At 38.5% G+C, this 21682-nt stretch overlaps 2 protein-coding genes across 5 annotated transcripts; both read left to right on the forward strand.

Annotated features, from left to right (window-relative positions):
* The first annotated feature begins 1054 nt into the window (after window positions 1-1054).
* alkbh3 (alkB homolog 3, alpha-ketoglutarate dependent dioxygenase) lies at window positions 1055-10709 on the forward strand. 4 transcript variants are annotated; one of them, XM_017484537.3, is made up of 10 exons: window positions 1055-1349; window positions 1496-1651; window positions 3063-3133; window positions 3221-3255; window positions 3350-3397; window positions 4626-4732; window positions 5213-5301; window positions 5924-6133; window positions 6264-6362; window positions 9830-10709. In XM_017484537.3, exons 2-10 carry the CDS (start codon window positions 1576-1578, stop codon window positions 9923-9925), a joined length of 831 nt encoding a protein of 276 aa, XP_017340026.1. In that variant the 5' UTR covers window positions 1055-1349; window positions 1496-1575; the 3' UTR covers window positions 9926-10709.
* A 6964-nt stretch (window positions 10710-17673) lies between these two features.
* On the forward strand, window positions 17674-19196 carry c14h11orf96 (chromosome 14 C11orf96 homolog). Its single transcript, XM_017485989.3, has one exon. It carries the CDS (start codon window positions 18045-18047, stop codon window positions 18414-18416), a length of 372 nt encoding a protein of 123 aa, XP_017341478.1. The 5' UTR covers window positions 17674-18044; the 3' UTR covers window positions 18417-19196.
* The last annotated feature ends 2486 nt before the right edge of the window (window positions 19197-21682 follow it).

Consider the following 21682-nt stretch of genomic DNA (forward strand, 5'->3'; position numbering starts at 1 on the left):
CTGTGTTTCAAAAGGAACATTGACTAAAGTGACCCTTACTATTATATCTATGAGAACATAAATAGAAAAGTTTGGAAATTGTGGTTGAAAATGCATATCCAATTTGACAGATGTTCATGCAACATGAAAGGAAAAACAGAAGAGCGACTGTTCTTCAGATGACTGAGAATGTCAGTGCAGGATGTGATCAAACTGTCAGCAGCTATATAGGGAGGGGTGTTATAGTAAGGGTGCAGTGCATAAGCCCCTCATTACAAGGATGAATGCAAATTTGAGTTCAGTGGGGCAAAAACTACAATCAATGGAATACAGATATATTTAGGGGGAGTCGGGGGAGGTGAGCGATATGGTCAGAGGAGTTATTCGTCACTATATTCTCATTACTGTTTGGGTCCACTCTCCCCCTTGAGCATCACTGCAAATCAATACAAAGTTATGCTGCCTGATAATGTTTCATCATATGATAAAGGTTATTATCCTGATGCGAATGCTCACTTCCAGAATGAATGTGAATGTCTCCAACCACAGGTCATTGGATCACTCAATGGTTTGATAAGTATGACAATTATATACTGTTGATCCAATGTTTTTTTTCTTTCACTGTCACCAGATCGCAACCCAACTGAACACCTATAAGAGATTCTGGAGAAACATGTTAGACTCTCCACTCTCCAGCATCAATAAAACATCAATTTAAGGAATATCTTTCAGAACAATGGTGTTCATACATCCAGTACAGTCACAGACACGTGAAAACCTGTGCCAAGATGCACTAAAGCAGTTCTGGCAGCACAAGACACATGATTTTTTTTATTTTATTTTATTATTATTATTTTTTTAGTATAGAATATATTTTGAAACTCCAACCTATTATAAATACATATTTGGTGTAACTAGTGAATTGTAAGGGGGGGGGGGGGGTTGTTTATTTATTTTTTGGTTTTTGCAGTTGTTGGATTTCTATTGTATATGTTTAATAGAAAACACTATATTTTATTACATGCGTCTCTGATTCTAGAAAAATAGGTTTCCTGTATGTTAAACTGGAACCAATGTTCAGTGTGTAGGAAGCCGGACGTTTATCCGGGATACACCGAGTTTGCTGAAAGTCTACGCGAGTAACTTTATTTACTAAAATGCAGCAGCTTCATAGAGTTAAATACATATCTATGGGTTCGGTTTGTAACGCGTGAGGCTTTTTATTCCTTTCAAGGTGTGAATTAAAATTGACAGGGTTATCTGGTCCGTTTCTTCTAACGTTACAGGCTTGTAACTTTAAATAGCTAGCTTGCAAACGACAGACAGTCTTCTCCAGACCTTCTGTCAACATACAGCTAGAGATCGGTCGTGTATGAAATTTAACTGCTTACCTCTTGAATTTTCGACTCAGTGATTTTTGTTGATTCGTAACTTTAATCAGAAGGGAGGAATCATCTGTATACAGATTGCGTTGCTGTAGCATGTTGTGCTAATTGCATAGTTTATACCCCAATAGGCCTGAAGGTGGCAGATTGGCTCTACCTACCAGCGTCTGTGGCAGATTTTTTATACTTTCCTCCAATTCAGTTAAATTCTATGGGTGACAAACGTCAGAGAGCGAGAGTGCAGGGCTCTTGGGCCAAACCTCTGCCCAAACCAACATGTTCAACAGGTAGGCAGTGTCATCTGGCCTGAGCCCAGCTTTCTATACACTCACTTTATCAGGAAAATTGTACTAATACTGGGTAGGGCCTTGTTTTGCTCTCAAAACAGACTCAGTTCTTGATGGCATGGATGCCACAATATATTTGAGATTCTGGTCCATGTTGATATGATTGCATCATGCAATTCCTGCAGATTTTTCAGGTGCAATTTCATGCAGGTGAATCTCCCGTTCTACCACAACCCAAAGCTGTTCTACTGGATTCAGATCTGGTGACTGGGAAGTTCATTGAAGAACACTGAACTGAACACTGAATCCAGGAATTCTGTAATGTACATGAAACCAGTTTGAGATGACTTTTGCTTTGTGACATGGGGCATTATCATGCTGGAAGTAGCCATTAGAACAAAGTAAACTGTGGCCATGAAGGGATGCACATGGTAAGCAACAATACTCAGATACACTGTGGGATTCAAGCGATGATTGATTAGCCAAGAAAACATTCCCCACACCATTACACCACCTCCACCAGTCTGGACTGTTTACACAAGGCAGGTTGTGTCCATTGATTCATGCTTTTCGTGCAAAATTCTGATCCTACCAACTGTGTGAATCAGCAGAAATCAAGATTCATCAGACCAGGCTGTGCTTTTTCCAGTCTTCAGCTGTCTAGTTTTGGTTATCCTGTGACCACTGCAGCCTCAGCTTTCTGTTCTTGGCTGACAGAAGTGGTCACATGTGGTCTTTTGCTGTTGTAGCTCATCTGCCTCAAGGTTGTGTATTCTGAGATGCTTTTCTGCTCACCACAATTGTATAGTGTGTTTATCTGAATTACTGTAGTCTTTCTGTCAGCTCCAACCAGTCTGACCATTCTCCATTGACATCTCTCATCAACAGGGAGTTTCTGTCTGCAGAACTGCTGCTCACTGGTTGTTTATTTTTTATTGCACCATTCTGAGTAAATGCTAAAGACTGTTCTGTGTAACGATCAGCAGTTACAGAAATACTCAAACCAGCCTGTCTGGCACCAACTATCATACCACGGTCAAAATAACTGGGAGAACATTTTTCCCCCATTCTGATTACTGATGTGAACATTACCCGAAGCTGCTGGCATGTGCCTGCATGATTTTATGCATAGCACTGCTGCTATGCAATTGGCTGATTGGATAGTTGCATGACTGAGTAGGTGTACAGGTGTTCCTAATAAAGTGCATATTGAGTCTAGCTATATTACAGACCATGAAAACTAATAGCTCTTTTTCTAACACAGAGTGAAATGCATAAGTCAGCATCCATTTTGCAATTTGGATCCAGGAACACTGCTTCAATTAGTTTTATTATGGGATAACTTATGGAGTTGGTTTTATGAATAAAAAAAGATTAAATACCACATACTGTCATTTAAATGTTTCACTAGCACATGTGGAGCAAAATTCTGGGTCATGGAAAGCTGGACCAGCAACGTATGCATTCAATCAACCCTCTGATGTAAGTGTTAAGTAATGCATTTTGATTGAGGATTTACCATAACCCTGTTCCTGTGCTCCTTTGGTAATCTCTGTGTATTTACTCCAGCCCATCAGAATGATACCTGTGGAGAAGCTGATCGAGTGAGTGATATTTTATTTTTATTAGTGCCCCCGGAGAACCAAGTTGGGGTATTCAGAGGAACACAAATAGGAATTGTTTTTCTCTTTTTGACAGAGATGCTGGGGTTTATGAGATCAGCCAGGGTCCCACCGGAGTATCCAGGTAGCAGTGATTAAATATGTTTATTGTAAGAAGAAAGCTTGTTCCTGTGTGTTGCGTGACACCTCTCTTCTGTGAGAAATTAAGATGTAATACACTGTATTTTAACTTTCTGACTTTATATGTTGGGCTCGCTCTTATTTATGGTAACCTAAAATAAATCCTGCTAATACTCTGCAGGTGGTAGAACTGTAGGGTAGTATGAGCTGTCTCTAATGTATTATTTACTGAAATTCAGACAGCTCTAGAAATGTTCTTTTCCTTTAATGTTATTATGCTACCTTTCTGGTATTAATCATTTTTAATAGAGCAATATTATTGACACCTGTGCACTACTGTGAAAGATTTTTAATTTATTAAATTTGAATTTCAGTCCTATAGATGTCAACACAAATTTACCCCCATTTAAAATAGATTTCCTTGATACTTCTATAAAACTGTTCGGCATGAGCTCAGTTAGTGATGTCACTGAGCTCCATGAACCAATCACAGCCAAGATTAGAGGATGACATCTTTAACTTTATTATTGCCTTTGACCAAATATGACGTTACATGCATGTCAAATCATTTTGTCACCCATCACCATGGAGAACACCAAAAAGCATGCAACACAAAATAGACAGGTTGGGCATAAGAGGTATCCAAAAAAAAAAGCCTGGAACAGTTGCCAGTTTACCAGTAGGTAAATAAAAACGGCATACGATGTAAAGGACTCTGATCCACACTGTAAAATATGGTGATGGTTAATTGATGCTTTGCGACTGTTCTTTCCGGGTGAGTTGTCCACGATGTCCAAGGGCTCTTGGACATTGTGAATTCTGCTAAGATGCATTCAAGTTGACTGCAAAATGTTTGCAGGAACAGAATCATTGTTTTGTAACAGCCATCTCAATCTGGCCTGAAATTAATCAGGCAGCCCACACGCACAAGCCTTAATATATGAAGGAGCTTGAGATGATGTGCAAGGAGGATTGGTGCAAGATCCTCTGCAAGTGTCTCCAAAGTTGCTACAGAAAAAGGCCCAGTGTTATTCTCTGCAGGGAGTCTTCATCAAGTATGAATCAGTGTTTCAAAATCGTCGGCTCTGCTAAAAACTATAGTGCTCTATTATGCTTACACTTGAAATACTGCTTATTGCTTGTGATGGCCTTTTTTCCTTAATTTTTACTCTCATTTATTTATTTTTCCCATAAAAAAAAAACAAACAAGCACCGTGTTCTGTTTGTTCTAGACTGCAGCTCCTTCCTGGGTTTTTGCCACAGGAGCAGGCAGACTGGATGTTCTCTAAGCTCTTGGCTGAGCTTCCATGGTCACAGAAGACCAATTATGGCATGATGGGTGAGTGATAACAAATGAGCTTGACACACATGGAGAAGAGAAAACGTTCAGTAGCATGTTAAGTTAAAAAATAAAATAAACCTCTGATTATTGTGAAAAAATATGTGTGTGTGTGTGTACACGATGACTCACTTTTTCCAGTCCTTCTTCCTCTCTAAATTGGCAGACCTGCTACTGCCTCCAGCACAAATGTTGATCCTTTCCAGACCTAGCAATGCATTATACAGACTTAAATATTCTACAGGAATAAATATTTCCTTTGGACAAAATCTTGGTTGGTCAAGGAGTTAGATTTATTCCCATATTTGGAGCAAGCTGAAATAGAATTTTAAAATCCCATGGATTGGGCATGGACATTTTGTGGCAAATCCTCAAAAAGAAAATGAACTAAATTAAATTCAATTACTTTTGCTGTTTATAAGTAGATATGCAAAAATGCATGCTTTTTCATCTAACTGTATAAAATGTTTCCTGGCTCAGGTGAAGCATATGTGGAACCGAGGCTGACCTGCTGGTATGGAGAACTTCCTTACACATATTCTCACTCCACGATGCAAGCCAACCCTGAGGTTTCAGCCATGTTCTCTTTTCTCTTTTAATTCTTCCTGTACCTTAGAAAAGCAGGATTCAACATAAAAGTAAACCAAGGGGATTATTATAAAAATGCATTATTACGACCTCCTGCAAACTGAATGGGAAATTCATAGAAACAGTTTTTACGTTTGTACGTATAGCTGGTCAAAATATTAAAAGTAGCATTAAAAAAAAAAGCCGATCCCAAAAATTCATATCAGAGTAGATGTAGGCCTATTTTATTGGCTCAGTATTAGTCATATTAATCCTGATCAGATTCTGTACCTTTGTTTATGCTACCTTATCACTTTATGCTGTTTAAGCCAGTGGTCATAGAGGTCATGTAAACGGGCCTCCGCGTCTTGCAGCAATTATTTAAAATAAGCACTGGGAAAAATAGATCGGTTACATGGTCTCATTCACTTGACACAAATATATATTTTTTTTCTATGGTTAAATTTATCTTGGGTCTTGATTTAAAAATATTATTTTGCATATCACTTCAAAATAAAATTAAATACTCAGTATTATTATACCATAGTTGGGATCATGGGCAAAAAAACTGTCTCTCATTTGTCTACACATACCTGACCAACCTTTTTTATTTCTGTCCAATAGTGGCATCCCATCCTTCTGAACCTGCGTCAGGCTATAGAGCGGGAGATCTCTCATACCTTTAACTCATTGCTGTGTAACCTATACCGTGATGGGAAGGACAGCATTGCTTGGCACAGTGATAACGAATTGTCTTTAGGTCCTCGCCCAACCATAGCCTCTTTCAGTCTCGGGGACACAAGAGTCTTTAGCCTTCGGAAGAAGCCTTCTCCAGTAAGTGACCAGTTTTGTTGTACTGATCTTTGTAGCATTCGGGATGTAGCATTTGGGTGTCTTGGTGGTGTCAATTCATTGTCCACAGGTGTGTGGACATCTATATACAAATCAAGTTTGTGTGTTTCAGGAAGAGAATAGCGACTACACATATGCAGAGAAGGTGAAGATACCATTGAGTCATGGAACACTTTTAATAATGGAGGGATGCACACAAGACGACTGGCAGGTATAGAATTACACTGTGGGCAAAAGTATGTGGACACCTGATGGTCACACCCATATGTGCTTGTTGAACACCCTATTCCACCCTTATTCTAGTCTTATTTGAGATGCTTAGTTCCACTGAAGGGAAATCTTAAAAATGCAGCATACAGAGACATCCTATTCAGTTGTGTGCTTTCAACTTTGTTGCAACAGTTTGGCGAAGGATCACGTATGGGCGTGATGGTCAATTGTTCACATACAGTGTATGTAGAACTCTGTGGCTGACTCCTATCGTTTTTAGGAAAGCATGTTCACTAGTTTTAGAGGAAGTCCTTTAAATAATATCTTAATTTCTAATTATACTATATCTAACTATAACACCTAAATAAACAGTTAATTCAAAGCTTTATTGATCGTGAGTGAAATAACAGTTCTGTTTCACCCCTCCTGACATGGATGCTGAGAATCACCTGAGTACCTTCTTGTGCATGTTCACAACAGTCACTCCAATTTTCAGAAGTTTGCAAAAGACACCTACACAAGGCAAGGCATATGGGATGACTCTCAGCCAGCCTTGTTTATGCATGACACCAAATGTGTTAAGCACTCTCCGGCTCTGTCGACTGTGTGTAAATCTTTCCTGCCAGGGTCACTTTTTGTTCTCTCTGCCAACAAGACCTTGGAGAGGAGAGGACATTTTTCAGAATTACAAGCACACAACATTTAGGTCAGAGAAATCCAGTTCTGTGCTCCAACATCCACAAACATTTCATCTCCCTTGCACAAGTCTTAGGCAGGTGTTGGTGGTGGGAGGCTTTACAAATGAAAAAATTGCTCATTGGGCAATGGCTACACCAGATCAGTAGGTCCGAATGACTGTGTCGTAGGGATACAAACTCCATCTGTACCACTGGCCCTCAACCATCTTAGGCCTCAGGACAACATCCATATCAGACATCAACAAAATTGTTGCTGGGACTCAAGAAGGGTTCTGATCAACTTCCTTGTTCAGAAGAACAATGTTTGGTTTTTTTTTTGTTTTTTTTTATCTAATTCCAAATTTGAGGCAATGAAGGGCTGGTCCCTACACCCCCACCTCACCCTCCCTTTTCTCATGTACTAAGGTTCTCGGATATAATTCATGCTGTACAACAGACTGGTTCATATTGGTGGATCTGTGCAATGCTTATTTTCACATTACAACATATGTTTTGATGTTTGACTTCCATCGACAGACTTTCCAATTCAAAGTCCTACCCTTTGAGCTCTGTCTAGTGGCACAGATATTTTTGAGCTGTATGCTTGGGAGCAGTGGCTCAGAAGAGTGAGTCCTCACCATGGACTTAGGTGGCTGGGGAGCATTGTGGAGCCACATGTTTACAGAGGGTGTGTGACCTCCTGGTGTGAGATTGGAACACATCAACAAGCAGGAATTGAGGGTGGTCCCAGCCATCAAGTTTTTCTTATTGGTTCTGAGATTGTTGGTCCACTCAGAAAAGTCACAATCAGATATCACACATCAGGGCAGGATGACTCTCTGTACCTTGTATAGAATTTAGGCCCATCCATGGTTATCAAAATATCACACTCACCTGGCAGACAGGCATCTCACAGACTGTGTTAGACTAGCAGTCTCCTGACTATAAAGTAATGCATGCAAGCATAAATATCTCACTAAATATCTTGTATACATAAAAAGTTTCTATATGCATCCTGTAGTAATGTTGCGGGTAATGCAATGTAAACAGTGCAAGTGATGTGCATTCCAAAGAAAATCTCTTAGTAGATCCTTACTCATGAAATCTTTTTTTTTTTTTTTTTTTTTTTGTCATCTTGGGCTTGAAAAGTTTGATGACCATTGTGCTAGACCATTAAGAGCTTTAACAATTTTGAGTAAAATGGCAAACTGGATACTGTGAAGTAGCCAGTGTGAGAGTGCCAAAACTGAGGTGTATTTTCTTGGTGTCTGTGAGCAATTTGCATTTTGTGCTAATTGTCAACAGACCCCTTACTCATGCCAAAATACAGCAATTTATGGCAGTCTATGCAAAACTTACTAAACACATGAATAGCTTTCTCCAAGAGGAATGGCCTGATTTTAGAAATCTTTCCATGCTGAATATAACTACTGTTTACCAACCACTATTTATATCTCTGGTCACAAATGAATAAAACACCAAGATTGCTTACCCAAGTTATTTACAGAGACATTGATATCTGATTTGTTTTACTTTAATTGAAGAAAATCATTATCCATTCAGCTCTTAATAGCCAGCAGTAGATAATAAGTTTCTGACATTAACTCATATTCTGCCCTAAGGGCTTAATTTAACTAAATAGGGTTTGGTGATTAGACCTTAAATTGTTTGTCAGTTTTGGTATTAAAGTGCCTTATTTCCTATCATTTTATCAGTGAAGGCTTTAAACTAGCTAATTATATTAAATGAGCAGTCAGATAATAGTCTCTTGATCTGGCTATTGTTATTGGTTGTTTAGATGTTAACAATTTTAAAATCTACACTGTTAGATGTCTAGGTATACACACACACAAATAAGTCAAAATTCCTGAAAATCACAGCACACTGAAGGCCTTTGGAATTAACTGACATCTTGAATAGAGTGTGCTAATAAGGAAGAATTGTGCTGTCTTGTTTATTCTGCTGCTGCTGCTGCTCATGTATTCCTTGGTTATGATGGGCAGATGAAGTACATGCAAACTGTAGTGGTAACCTTAAACCATGACTATACATAATGCAATGGTTCTCATGGTGTAAAACCTAGATAACTGCTAGAGATCAGACAGGCTTGTTCATTACGTTATTATTGTCATGTCAGCTAAATACTAAAAGCCTTGGAAGGGTATTCTCCCCTTGCTGCAGAGTTGCTTTGGATTCTGGCACGAATACCAGCTAGAGCAATTTTTCACAGAGCACAAATAAGGGAAAAAGGTCAAGGACATTTTATAGCAACACCTAAAGACTGTCTCTGAGGCTTTTAATTTGATCTTGGAAAGTGTCTGAAAGCACAATTCAGTCAGACACAATTTATGCTGCAGAGCCATAATAAGGTGTACTAATCCAACATGGACAACTTGCTAAAGGATGATTTAAAAATACAGTAAATATTTATAGATGGTTAGAGATCTAGCCTGTTGGAGCAGTGTTGGCAACCTTTGTTGGAGGGAGCTTTGCTGCTGATACAAATTCCCCAGAGACAGAATTGCACTATTGTGAAATTCCAAGTCTACTGGTCCAGACAGGTCACTTAGTAGACAAGCCTTGACTGTGACCGTATGATCACTGTGTGCCCCAGATGAGATGCATGGTTAAAAATGTGTGCATTTGTCTAGCATGCTGTTAATTAAGATCAATATCACTCTAATTATGTGCTAAAACTGTGTACATACATATAGTATATGATATGACTCTCATTTTCTTCAAGGCTCATTTATTCTAGTTGTCTGTGTTCTTTTCATAATTTGTTGGACAGCATCAGGTGGCGAAAGAGTACCATGACCGTGGACCTAGGATAAACCTGACCTTCCGTACAATCTACCCTGAACCGATACACTCCGCCAAGATATGATGGATAATTATAATGGAGAAGAGATGCAAGATGTGGGAAATTGCGGGCTATTTACTGGAGTTGGAAGGGAGGCAATTAACACACATTATTTCAAAACAAATGGAAGTGGTTAACAAGTCTAGCTTGAAACAAATTTGAGTATAGTATTATTGAAATATATGAGTGTACTTATTAGTTTTGACAGATTTTGCTATGTTCGTTTTATTCAAATAGTTGAATAGCTCCTCCGTGTGATACTTATTTTCTTAAAAAGTTTTTTTTTTGTTGTTGAACATCATCTAGTTCAATAAATTGTGGCATATAATATCAGTCATACAGAATTCATTGTGTTGAGAGTGGTTTATAGGCATGCTTTCATGCTGCACATCTTGTAATAGTCAGTAGTTTTACATCATTATATTAACTCCTGTTAAACTAGACTTCTTAATTCTGGATAAATCACGGCTGTAGATAAGTAGGAACTGAAAGGACATCTGCATTCACACATCCATTAAAAAAGTGACACATACCATTCAAAAGTGACACTCATTTATGATTGCATCATTTCTGATTACATGTGATGCTGAACCCAATGTGCAAGTTAATACAGTTTACTGTATTGACCTGTACATGAGGTTCAGTCTCAGATGTGCTACGATTCTGAAACTTATTAAAGCTGAAGGATCACAGTGGCACTTGTGGTTTTAGTAAACTGATTGCCTGGATCAACAGTAATCTATGGTTAGTAAAAAGTGGTGTTTTTTTTTTTTTTTTAATTTTATTAAAGTATTTTTTTTTATTGTTGTTTGAGTTGTTCTTCTCTGTTCTTAACCTATCTGTATGGCTTTGGCAAGTGCTAACTTCTAGTTAAGACTTTAACCAATGACCTTTTCCCCCCCCAAAGCGTTTAGACATTACAAGTGAGAGTAAATCTCCCAGTTTTTCTCACTGTTATCTACTTGCACTGATTTGTTGCAGAACCTTAATTAAAGCTGCATAGTGTACCCTAATACTTCACAGACATTGCTGCAGTCCACTTGTGAGAGCCCATAAAACCTGACTTGTGTTTGGAAAGTCCAGGCCTTGGTCTCTGTTCTGGAATGTAATACTTCATGTTGTTTATTGTAATTGGTCCACTTGGCCTTTTTCTGACGCAACTCATGGTGAGTGTGTGAGAGAGAAAGAGAACAAATTTGCTTGCCTAAAGTTTCAGAAGCTACAATTATTCAAAATAGATGTTTCACTGATAAAACATGCTCTACTGCAATACAGAGCTGTTCTTGTCCAAAAACAGACTTCCAAGTCAGTGTTCTGAGTGAGTGCATACAGCTGTTTCATGCGTCATGTCTCTGTTTTCTTTAAATAGTGGTACCTCTAATGCTCACACTTAGAACTTTACAGTTATTTTTTTCTGTTACTTAAACAATGTGTCATCTGCGTAGTATTGCACCTTGAGGTTTGTCAGTGAGGATTCATTTAAAGTTGGCTAAAACAACTCCAATCACTGCCATTTCCCAATTAGCTGAACACTCAGTTCCTCCATTATAGTATATTAGTGAGAAATGTTTTGGAAATCCCTTGTAATTGTGAATTACTGCATGAATGGCACCTAAATCTAATCAAATCAGAACCTCCAGGATTGAAACTCTGCAATATTTGGAGACGCTTGCAATTTTTCAAAATTACTGCTGAGTCTCTGCTGATTCGGGCATAGATGTGTCGTGTGACGTAAAAGATCTCATTTACCAACAAACATCACTGTGAAAGACCATGCAAAACTATTATATGCAATTGCAATTTTGCCAATTCAAGTAATTTTCTGCAAAAAAGCACAAAAAACTTTACAAATTGTGTCGCAAATTTCAAAAAAAGCCCCAGCAAAATCAAGCATTTTAGGCGGCAACAATCACAACAAAAACTCTGTACGGATTGTAAAATGCTCAGTAATAATAATCATCCTCATCTTCATTTTCGTCTTCATTAATTGCTTTAGGCTAGGCAGGGTGGTGGTGGATCCAGATCCATTACTTGTAACACTGGGCGCACAGTGGGAAAATTCACCACGGATAGGATGGCAGTCCACTGCAGGGCACCATCCACAGACAATCACTCGTGCCTAGGGAACAATCCACCTAGCTGCATGTTTTGGGGAGGTGGGAGAAAACCAGGGAACCTGGAGGAAACCCATGCAAACAGGAAGAACATGCAAAACTCCACACAGACGGTTATCCAAGTCTGGGATCAGACTGTTATTGTAAGCCAAAATATATGATGTATGTGAGTAAAGACTTCTTAAAGTAATATTGTAATTACGGTCAGATATCCAATCATATGCTATATTTTCTGGCATCACTAATGCTCTTGTGGCTGAATTGGCAAATCCCCAGAGCCATGCTCCAAAAAGTCTTCTTAGAAGAAGTTATTATTACAGCAAAGGGGGCTAAATCTGTAAGAAGCACATATAAATGTGATGGTCAGGTGTCCACAAACTTTTGGCCATATTGTGTGTGTGTGTGTGTGTGTGTATGCAATATAGTGTAATATTTCCCAATAAAATTGAAGGTGTTTTCATGACACTGGAAAATGTTACAAAAGGGTTTCTGAAGATTTTGGTTTCTATCTGAAAATAAACAGGAAGATTACTTTACAAATGGAAGGAATTCAGCACCTTTTGCTGCTCTCACCCAGCAGTGGCCATCCTACAAAGTTCAGCACAAGACAACACTAGAATCTTCCAACAAGAGCCAAGAGGGAGAGTTAATGAACTGCTAGATTCAGTTACAGTTGAAACTGCCTTGTTTGTATGCCTTCATGTGTCTACATTAGGAAAAGGTTGAGAAAAAACTGGTATTTGTTGGGGTTGCTGTAAAGGAAACCACTGTCCAAAAGAAACATTAAAACAGTTTGCTGTGGAACTAAAGTTTCTAAACTGAAGATCACATTAATGTTTCACAGCACTCTTTGAATAAGTGAACATTTGAACAATGTTTTGGAAAAATAATATGCTGCATGTCAACACCAAACCCTTATTATAAAATAGCTCTAAAATCTGATTGGCTGAGCTGTGTTCAAAGCCAGTATTAAATCATCAATATACACACACCTGTGACTGTATCATGATAACTGAATTATGTATTAATCGGGCAGATTTTAAACAAACAAACAAACAAAAAAGGAAGACTTAAGCCATTGTTCTGTCCATTGTCTGTTGTGCTGCTTATCAACCAAACGCTATTAATGCTTACAGTTAACAGATTACATTGCAAGGTGGAAGAATTGTTTACGGCAAATACTGTTAATAATATATACAAATTTTATTAACACTGATTAAACATTAACCACATTGTTTTTATCCGAGTATAATAATGGAGACGAGCAATAAACCACTCGAGGCTGGATGCTGCTTTGCATCTTGGTTAAGAACGCTCTTAGATGTGATAAAATCATCCTGTGCCTTATTGCTTTATTCCACCCGGGAAACATGGTAGAGTGATTGATATATATATATATATATATATATATATATAGTGACATCGTTCTCACTCTCACAGTGAATTCCAGGTTGTATGTCAGCTGCCAGTTAGGGAGTGTGTGACCTAAAATATAAAAATGTTCAGTCTGGCATCCTGAGTAGGGACTACATAAGACTAAAACAACATCTGAGTGGTTCAAACAGAAAATTCAGTTGTACAGGCAGATCAGGACAGCCCCATTCAGTAATTGTTTGATCAGCTGTGGTATGTTTTGAACCTTGCTATTGAAGAACTCAAAAAAGAGCCGTTTCTATATGAAAAATGAGCTAAAATTCTTTCTAACTATTCCAATAGGCCGATTATCATCTAGTAAAATGTTTGTTTTAGGTTTTTGCCAATAAAGGAGGTTCCATAAGGGTTCACATTCTTTTTCCATTAATGGCCTTTGGCTATTTAAATCCTCTGTTCAGTTCAGTAGAGGAACTATCTAAATGAACATCAGATCACATTTTAGAAGCATTTTATGCAGGAAGTCTGATAGCTCCAACTCCAATCCCTTTCACACAACTGTAAATAATGCACTTGTGGGTAGACCTATTCTATTCGCAAACCATGAAAGAGGTCCTCGTGCCGTTAGCTTTGTTGCAGTAGTCCCAAATAGAGTTTATTAGCTGCCTTAATGCAAATACAGTATGTGTTTTGCTGAATCTTGCAAGTCACTTTTCCTCTGAATTCAGCTGGCTGATTCCGGTTTCAGTTCTTACGTCAGACTCACACTCACTTCTGTTTCCATCCACCCCACCATCATTAGTTCATTAGTACCACACTGACTGGCATGTAATCAGAGTGCACACCTCTACCCAAACAGAACGCTCTTTGTGATTACTGCCAGATAAGGTTTTTACCCTCCCCATTTCATATGCGTGTTCCACTCTGCCTTCGGGCTTCTGTTCAATGATCATGTGTATTATCCAGATCAAATTAAATCAGCCTGTGTGGACTTAATCAGCTGGATGGAAAATAATATTAATGGGAAACTCGAGGCTTACAAAATGCCATATGTGATCTAAGCCGCCAGCACCACCGTCAGCTCCCCCCTTCCCCTTATACACACAAACACAACACTACCAGGCTTCTCCTGTCTGTGAGGGGAATTCACCTCCCTGTTGAGTCTGCTCACAAAATTCAGAACAGTTCACCACAAATTGCACAGAGTGGTTAGAACACTGAGACCTTTATTTCCTTTATGTGTAAACAAACTTGGTCTTTTTTTTTTAGTTCAGCAATCATAAATAATTTAGACCGCTCTAGTAAGATACTTTGTGGCCTGTTACTTAGCCCAGTAATGATCACTCATGATTCATGTGCCTGATTTTTCTGGAAGCACTCTACACCTGGGCCTCATTTACTTCTGCCATAAAGGTTGAAAGAGATTTCCAGCATTGTTTCTGTCCTTTTTCCTATTTAAATGAATGGAAGTTTATGTGAAGCATGTGTTATTGGTTACACAATACAGGACTACTGTATCCAAGTAAATGAGAGTGCAACATAACACTTCTGATAATCTGAGATGTTGTGGATGACAAAATGGGTTGTATGGGAACAGACTTCTGAGAATGGGATACATTTATAGCATCATTCTCACTGTTGTGTTCTCCACAGAGAATACATACTCTTAAGAGGATAGTTTTACCCTCCCAATAGTTTATCATACACTGCCCTTTCTATAAAAAAAAACAAATGTGCATATGACTCCTAGAGGTTTTTTTCACACACTCCATTATGATAATTTATTTTGTGCAGGACAAAGGTTTTTTTTTGTTTGTTTGTTTGTTTGTTTGTTTTTTGGAAACCTGATATACAGTGTGTCCTTCTGACATTTTCAGAGTTACAGTAGCAATTAACTGAATTCTATTTTTACAGTGCTGGGCTTTTCAGTGACTTATTTGTTATTCATGTTTTTTTGGGGGGGTTTGTTTTCATTTTCATGTCTTCACACAGAATTTTGCGTTGATGCTGTATTCATAAGATTGGACAACATTTTTTTCACAACTTGGATAATGGCTTGGGTGGCACGGTGGCTTAATGGTTGGCATGTTTGCCTCACACCTCCAGGGTTGGGGGTTCAATTCCTGTCTCTGCCCTGTGTGTGGAGTTTGCATGTTTTCCCCGTATTTCAGGGGTTTTCTCCAGGTACTCAGGTTTCCTCCCCAGTACAAAGACATGTGTTGTAAGCTGATTGGTATTTCCAAATTGTCTGTAGTGTGTGAATGAGTATCTGTGTATGCAATTGTGCCCTGTGATAGGTTGGCACTCCATCCGCCTTGGGGCCTGAGTCTCCTGGGATAGGCTCCATGCTTCCCTGTGTAGGATAAGTGGTATAGAAAATGAATGGATAATGGCTTCTTTTTTTTTCAATAAAAAAAACAGTTAATCCTATATACTCAAATTATACGTGGAAAATTCTAGATTCTAGTATCCCAGAGCTCAGCAGGAGTGTTTATGTTGAAGGACGTTCTTGGGACCAGTGCAAAGTCAATCCTACAACCTAATACTACTTTGTTAGTCAGTCCTGATACACTATAGCCCAACTGTACCAAGCGTGGAAACATAAAGCATGAATCACATGTTTGTTTGAACCTATTGATAGATGAATTTTTTCCACAATTTGGGAAAATAATAACTACTTAACCTGTATGAAATAATACATATTGTATATAATTGACCAAAAACATGGTAATTGTGGTAATCTTATATTTTCAGTTTCTTCAAAGTAGCTTTGGTGACAGCTTTGGACACTCTTGGCATTTCCTTAGCAGTTTCATAAAGAGACCAGCTGGGATCCTCTTCCAACAGTCTTGTTGATGTTCCCACGCTTTGTAACCTCTGAGCACTTTGCAAGCTCTAAATGAAAACTCCTTGTGGGAACATTTGTGTTAAAAAACTATATTTTTTAAAAACTAAAACATAGACATCAACTTCACTATGTATTTATTTGTTTTAGAAAAAAATCAAGCACAAGCATGTCTTGAAAAGGTTATTAAAAGTATTATTGTATCGTCAGCTGTGTCTCAGACATTGACATTGAATATTAGGGAAAGATGTTTGGAACTGCAGTAGAACATTAACTGAGGCTCTTGTGGTCTGATATTTAGTTTCTCATGTTGATCTGTGATACAAGAGCTGAAAACAGAACAGGTCAGGGGAATGAAATTTTAAAAATGCTGTTGAGATTATAGTATAGTATAGCAATGTGTGAATGTGCACGTTGCACATGAAAGCATATACTATACGTGCATATACGTGCGACTTTGCCAGCTACAACAACAAGCCATAAATGACTTTAACACATTCTTTTAATACATGATGAAAAACTTCACTCAACTGAAATACAGTGGCTAAAAATATCATGTTTAAGTGAGTGACTATGAATGAAATTAGCAAGTGATTGACACCGAGTGACAAATACCATCCAAAAATAAAGCAGTGCACACATATAGTAAAAGAGCAGCTTTACTCTCAGCCTCTGGCCTATGGAGTATGGGAGGCAGATATATGTGTATATGTGTGTGTGTGTGTGTGTGTGTGTGTGTGTGTGTGTGTTCTGTACACCTTTTGCTTTTTAGGGCTCATCATCAGCCACTTATCTCCTGACTAACATAGTAGTAGATCCTGTTATATATAGCAATGACAGACCTGGACACAGTTCAGAGAGAGATACATAGTGCATGATCATGATGACACTCATTAAGCCGATGACATGCTAGGAGAGGATCTTGTGTATGCATGCTACCATGCCACCCTCCCCTTGAAATGACAAGCTGTACTTAAATATGTCCATGACCTACTTGGTGTATATATGTCAGTAATTTGGAAAAAAAGAACAGAAAAGAAAAGAAAATTAGTGAAGGAAAATGACAAAAACACTGTTGTTTCTGCCAGAGAATATTTTGTTAATGTCACAAAAGTATCACATTTACTGCAAAAATTTAATGGGGCTCCTGCTTTAAAGAGAATCAATAAATAAAAGAAAAGGGAAGCACCCTAAAATATATAAATATGCACTGTTGTTTATATAACTTATACAAGTTGCCTGTAGATATGTATGTGGCCATGACTGTATGCACAGTGTCCTCCCCTTCTCCTCCCCTCCAGCAGTCCTGTAGCAAGCATTTATTTAAGGGGGCTGATTCAGGGGGCCTGGTATGGTAACTGGAAAGATGACTGGTCACAGAGCGAGGGAGGGACTTACAGGAGTGGGGAGCTGTGGAGGGAGTAAGCAGCTATAAAAGCCTCTGCTGGATGTGTTCCTGCTCACGTTGAAACAACCCAGATACAGAGACACTAGCAGAAGAGCTTCTCAGAAACACACTGTGCTGCCCAGCAAGGCACAGAATCCAAGGACTTCTGATGCACTAGCTTTTGTGGAACCAAACGGGAAGCTTGGTAGACTGAAAATTATCACCACATGAGGACATAAAACATTTTGAAGTGCGCTGTGATTTGGGAGTGCTGCAATCTGTGAGTACACTTCAACACTTTTGGAGCAGCAAGAAGAAAAACAGAGAAAATTCGCTCTGGAATCTTTAAAAAGTGAAAAGAGGAGAGAAGGAGAAGCAACTAGTGCACCGCAAAGGATAAACACACAGCGTTTCGCATCTTCAGCGATGGCTGTACGTCCAGTGGAGACAGTAGGTTTCCATATGCTTCCTGCTCACTTGATGGCTTCTGCAATGGAAGAGTTCCCACAGCAGCTCCCTGTACCCAAGGGCCCAGCTCGGGGCCGCAGTCGTCCCAAGCGACCGCGAGAGGCCCGCTTCAAAACTCAGCCAGTGACCTTTGCAGAGATTGCAGAAGTAGAGGAGGAAGGAGCTTCACCACTGGAGGAGGAGAGAGCAAGGCGCTCCTTCTTGCAGTCACTGGAGAGCCTGAGGAGGAGCACACAATCCCTGCAACACACAGGAACCACACAGAGCGGCAGAACCAGCACACCAACACAGGCTAGCCTGGACTCAAGTGACTCAGACTCAGCCCAATGAGAGAGAGAGAGAGGGGGTGGTGGAGAGAGAGAGAGAGAGAGAGAGAGAGAGAGAGAGAGAGAGAGAGAGAGAGAGAAAGAGAGAGAGCTCTGTCTTCTACATGTGATCTGCTCTTCTGTTGTAAAGCTTACATACTGGACTGGACTCCAGTGTGCTAAGCTCTTTGCACATAATCTTTTGAAGCTTTTGCAGCTATAACATAGTTACAGTATTTTATACACATACTTGTGTCACTCCAGTCAAGCGACAGCAAGCTGAATAGTTTATGCTTCTTAGTTGTAGCGTTTAAATTTTTATTATTTTTTTTAAACTACTTAAATACCTTAAATATTCCAGAAATATTGGCTATACTTGAGGCCTATTATTCATCATGGGGTTTGAAATGTTGATATATTCTAGTTACAATTCCACTGGACAAGGCAGATGGTTTATCACTGTTTATCTTCGCCACTTTATCATGATTGTGCAGTCAAGATTGTCGAGTTATTGATGGAAAAACTGAACCCAATGTGTAAACACCACATTCTGAATAGGAGGTTTGTTCATTACTTGAGTCTGCCAGAGTAGTACATCTACTAATGAACTCAGATGTTGATCTTATTAATAACAGTGAAATTAGAAATGTTTTGTTGACACTGTTGACTTGTAAGGTCACAAGAAAAAATGAAATTATGTGTTTATACTATTGTTTTACTTTTACTATCTTTGCCAAATTATTTCATACTTATTTTAATAAAAATATATATGTATATATAAATATAATGTACACCTGTGACTTTGCCCTTAAGTTTGGTATGTCTGTTATTTTCACTTATCTTTACTTAGTCTATAGCAGAGTTCAGCCAAAAGGGTGGCACAAAAGGAAATATTATGTAAGATAACCAAGGGTGAAAGCATGAGAAAACAAAACACAGATATGCAAACAGATATTATAATGTTATGAGAGGAACATATAAATCGTTTTACGTTTAAAGGTTTTAAATGGTCTTTTTGTTTGTTTGTTTGTTTTAAGAAGGTGTGGGAGCTGTTGATTTTGTCATTAAATTGAATATAAACATTTTAGGATCACATTTAATCAGACTGCATATTCACAGATTATAAAGCTGTCTCCCTTCATAGATACGTAGCTATCATGGTTTATGAGGCCTCACTGCAAAATATGATATCTTAACAAGTGATGATATCCTGAATAAAAGAAAAATTATTTCATATTTCTTATAATGAGATTATTATCCAACAAATATAAGACCATTAAGCCTGCTTCTAGACATATTTACTACTTTCAAGCTTAAAACTATCTTATTCGATTTGCAGATCATATTGCATCCTTCTAGAAAATAATGCTTGAAATAAGCACACTTATCTGCCAGTAGAATAGGACAGTGTCAAGCAATGTCAAGAAATGAGTAAACATATATAGAAATAGGCTTTATAATCTAATATTTGTTTAAAAACAATCTAATAAAGAGAAATATTCATTTGATTTGCCTATATTCAAGCATTCATATATCTTTTGTTTGTTTGTTTGTTTGTTTGTTTGTTTTTGCAGTGCATGGTTGAGCCATTATCCTTAGTGTGAAAACACATTTCAACAGACCCTCTCTGGACACTTGACCCATAGACTGATCTGTTTCTTGTGGGACAGTGTGGATAAGAGCTAAAAATAGCTTCAATTTTAGACATCTGATCTAATTACATTACAGAAAAACATGCTTTTGCAACCAACAGAAGAGACCACTTTAGTGTGACAAACAATGCTGTGTTTGTGTTAACTGTGCAAATCCTATATATAATATCAGTAAATCACTCATCTGACAATAAGACACCTAAAAGATGGTCAGAAATTTGCACAAATACAGTGTATATACAGTACTGCTTGCGCACCTTGCACACCTTTTTCTGAATGTACTCTGACAAGCAAAAATCTGATCTAATAAACGTTTATCTAACAAAGTTGCTCTAGTTAATAAAATTTCCCTCTGTGTGCTCATATAGCCCTGTAACCTACTTTTTATACAGTTGCCTTGGTGATGAAATATCATGTCTCAAAATTGTCAGAAAAACAAACCCAGTGTTCTGCTTCACACAGTCTGCCCTGTACACTGCAAGTTCTATGTCTCAGCATGAATGCAGCAGCAATTCATCACTAACCAGCTATTATGTATCCCATATATTCTTGCTGTAATCTTTAATAGGAGATTTTGATCTCATATATTATATACTTTATGTCTTCTTCTGTTTCTGGACTGTTGCCTAAAGCCTCATGTGTCCCTGAAAAAAGAAAAGAAAGAAAAACATTCTCCAATTTATAAAACAGCATGCCTGTAGCAGGCAGTTGAAATGCTACTCCTAGTCTTAGTTATGCCACATGCTGTTCTTTATGAAGTTCAGTCTAGATTTACAGCCTCACTTGTGTATTAAATGGTCACTGACATACTCACATCAATGACAGCTGTAGTCACTGATATAGGACTACAGGATTGGAAAAAAAGGATTAGGGAAAAAAAAGTCTGATTATTGTACTGACTTTTTATCCATAGAGACTTTCTGGAGTGCATTTTAATCTTTAGGGTTAATGCATCACCATAGTCCAGTCCAACTTGGTGAGTTTATAATTGTCTGATCAAGTATATAGACCTGCACCAGGACTGGCTATTGAGAGAAGTGCAATGACTCAGGCTTGTGCCTTTGATAGACATCTGATGTAACTGTGTATGCCAAGGGGCAAGAAGAATTAATCATCCATGGTGGATTGGGAATTTGTACTGTTTTCTCATTTAGAAATAGCAAGCAAGTCCTTCTGTACAAACACTGTGTGCTTCAGAAGTTAATTTACCATATTAGGAGTTAAAGCACACAGCAATGCTGTGATTTTAGTTTGACTGATAAAAGCTCCTGGTTCCTATAGACTGGATGATAAAACAGTACACTGTCATGTACACTAACATACAGTATCTCACAAAAGTGAGTATGATGAGACCAAGATAAACTTATTTGGTTCAGATGGTGTCAAGCGTGTGTGGCGGCAACCAGGTGAGGAGTACAAAGACAAGTGTGTCTTGCCTACAGTCAAGCATGGTGGTGGGAGTGTCATGGTCTGGGGCTGCATGAGTGCTGCCGGCACTGGGGAGCTACAGTTCATTGAGGGAACCATGAATGCCAACATGTACTGTGACATACTGAAGCAGAGCATGATCCCCTCCCTTCGGAGAAGCATGATAACGACCCCAAACACACCTCCAAGACGACCACTGCCTTGCTAAAGA

This window comes from Ictalurus punctatus, chromosome 14 (assembly GCF_001660625.3).
Source record: "Ictalurus punctatus breed USDA103 chromosome 14, Coco_2.0, whole genome shotgun sequence".
NCBI lineage: Eukaryota > Metazoa > Chordata > Actinopteri > Siluriformes > Ictaluridae > Ictalurus > Ictalurus punctatus.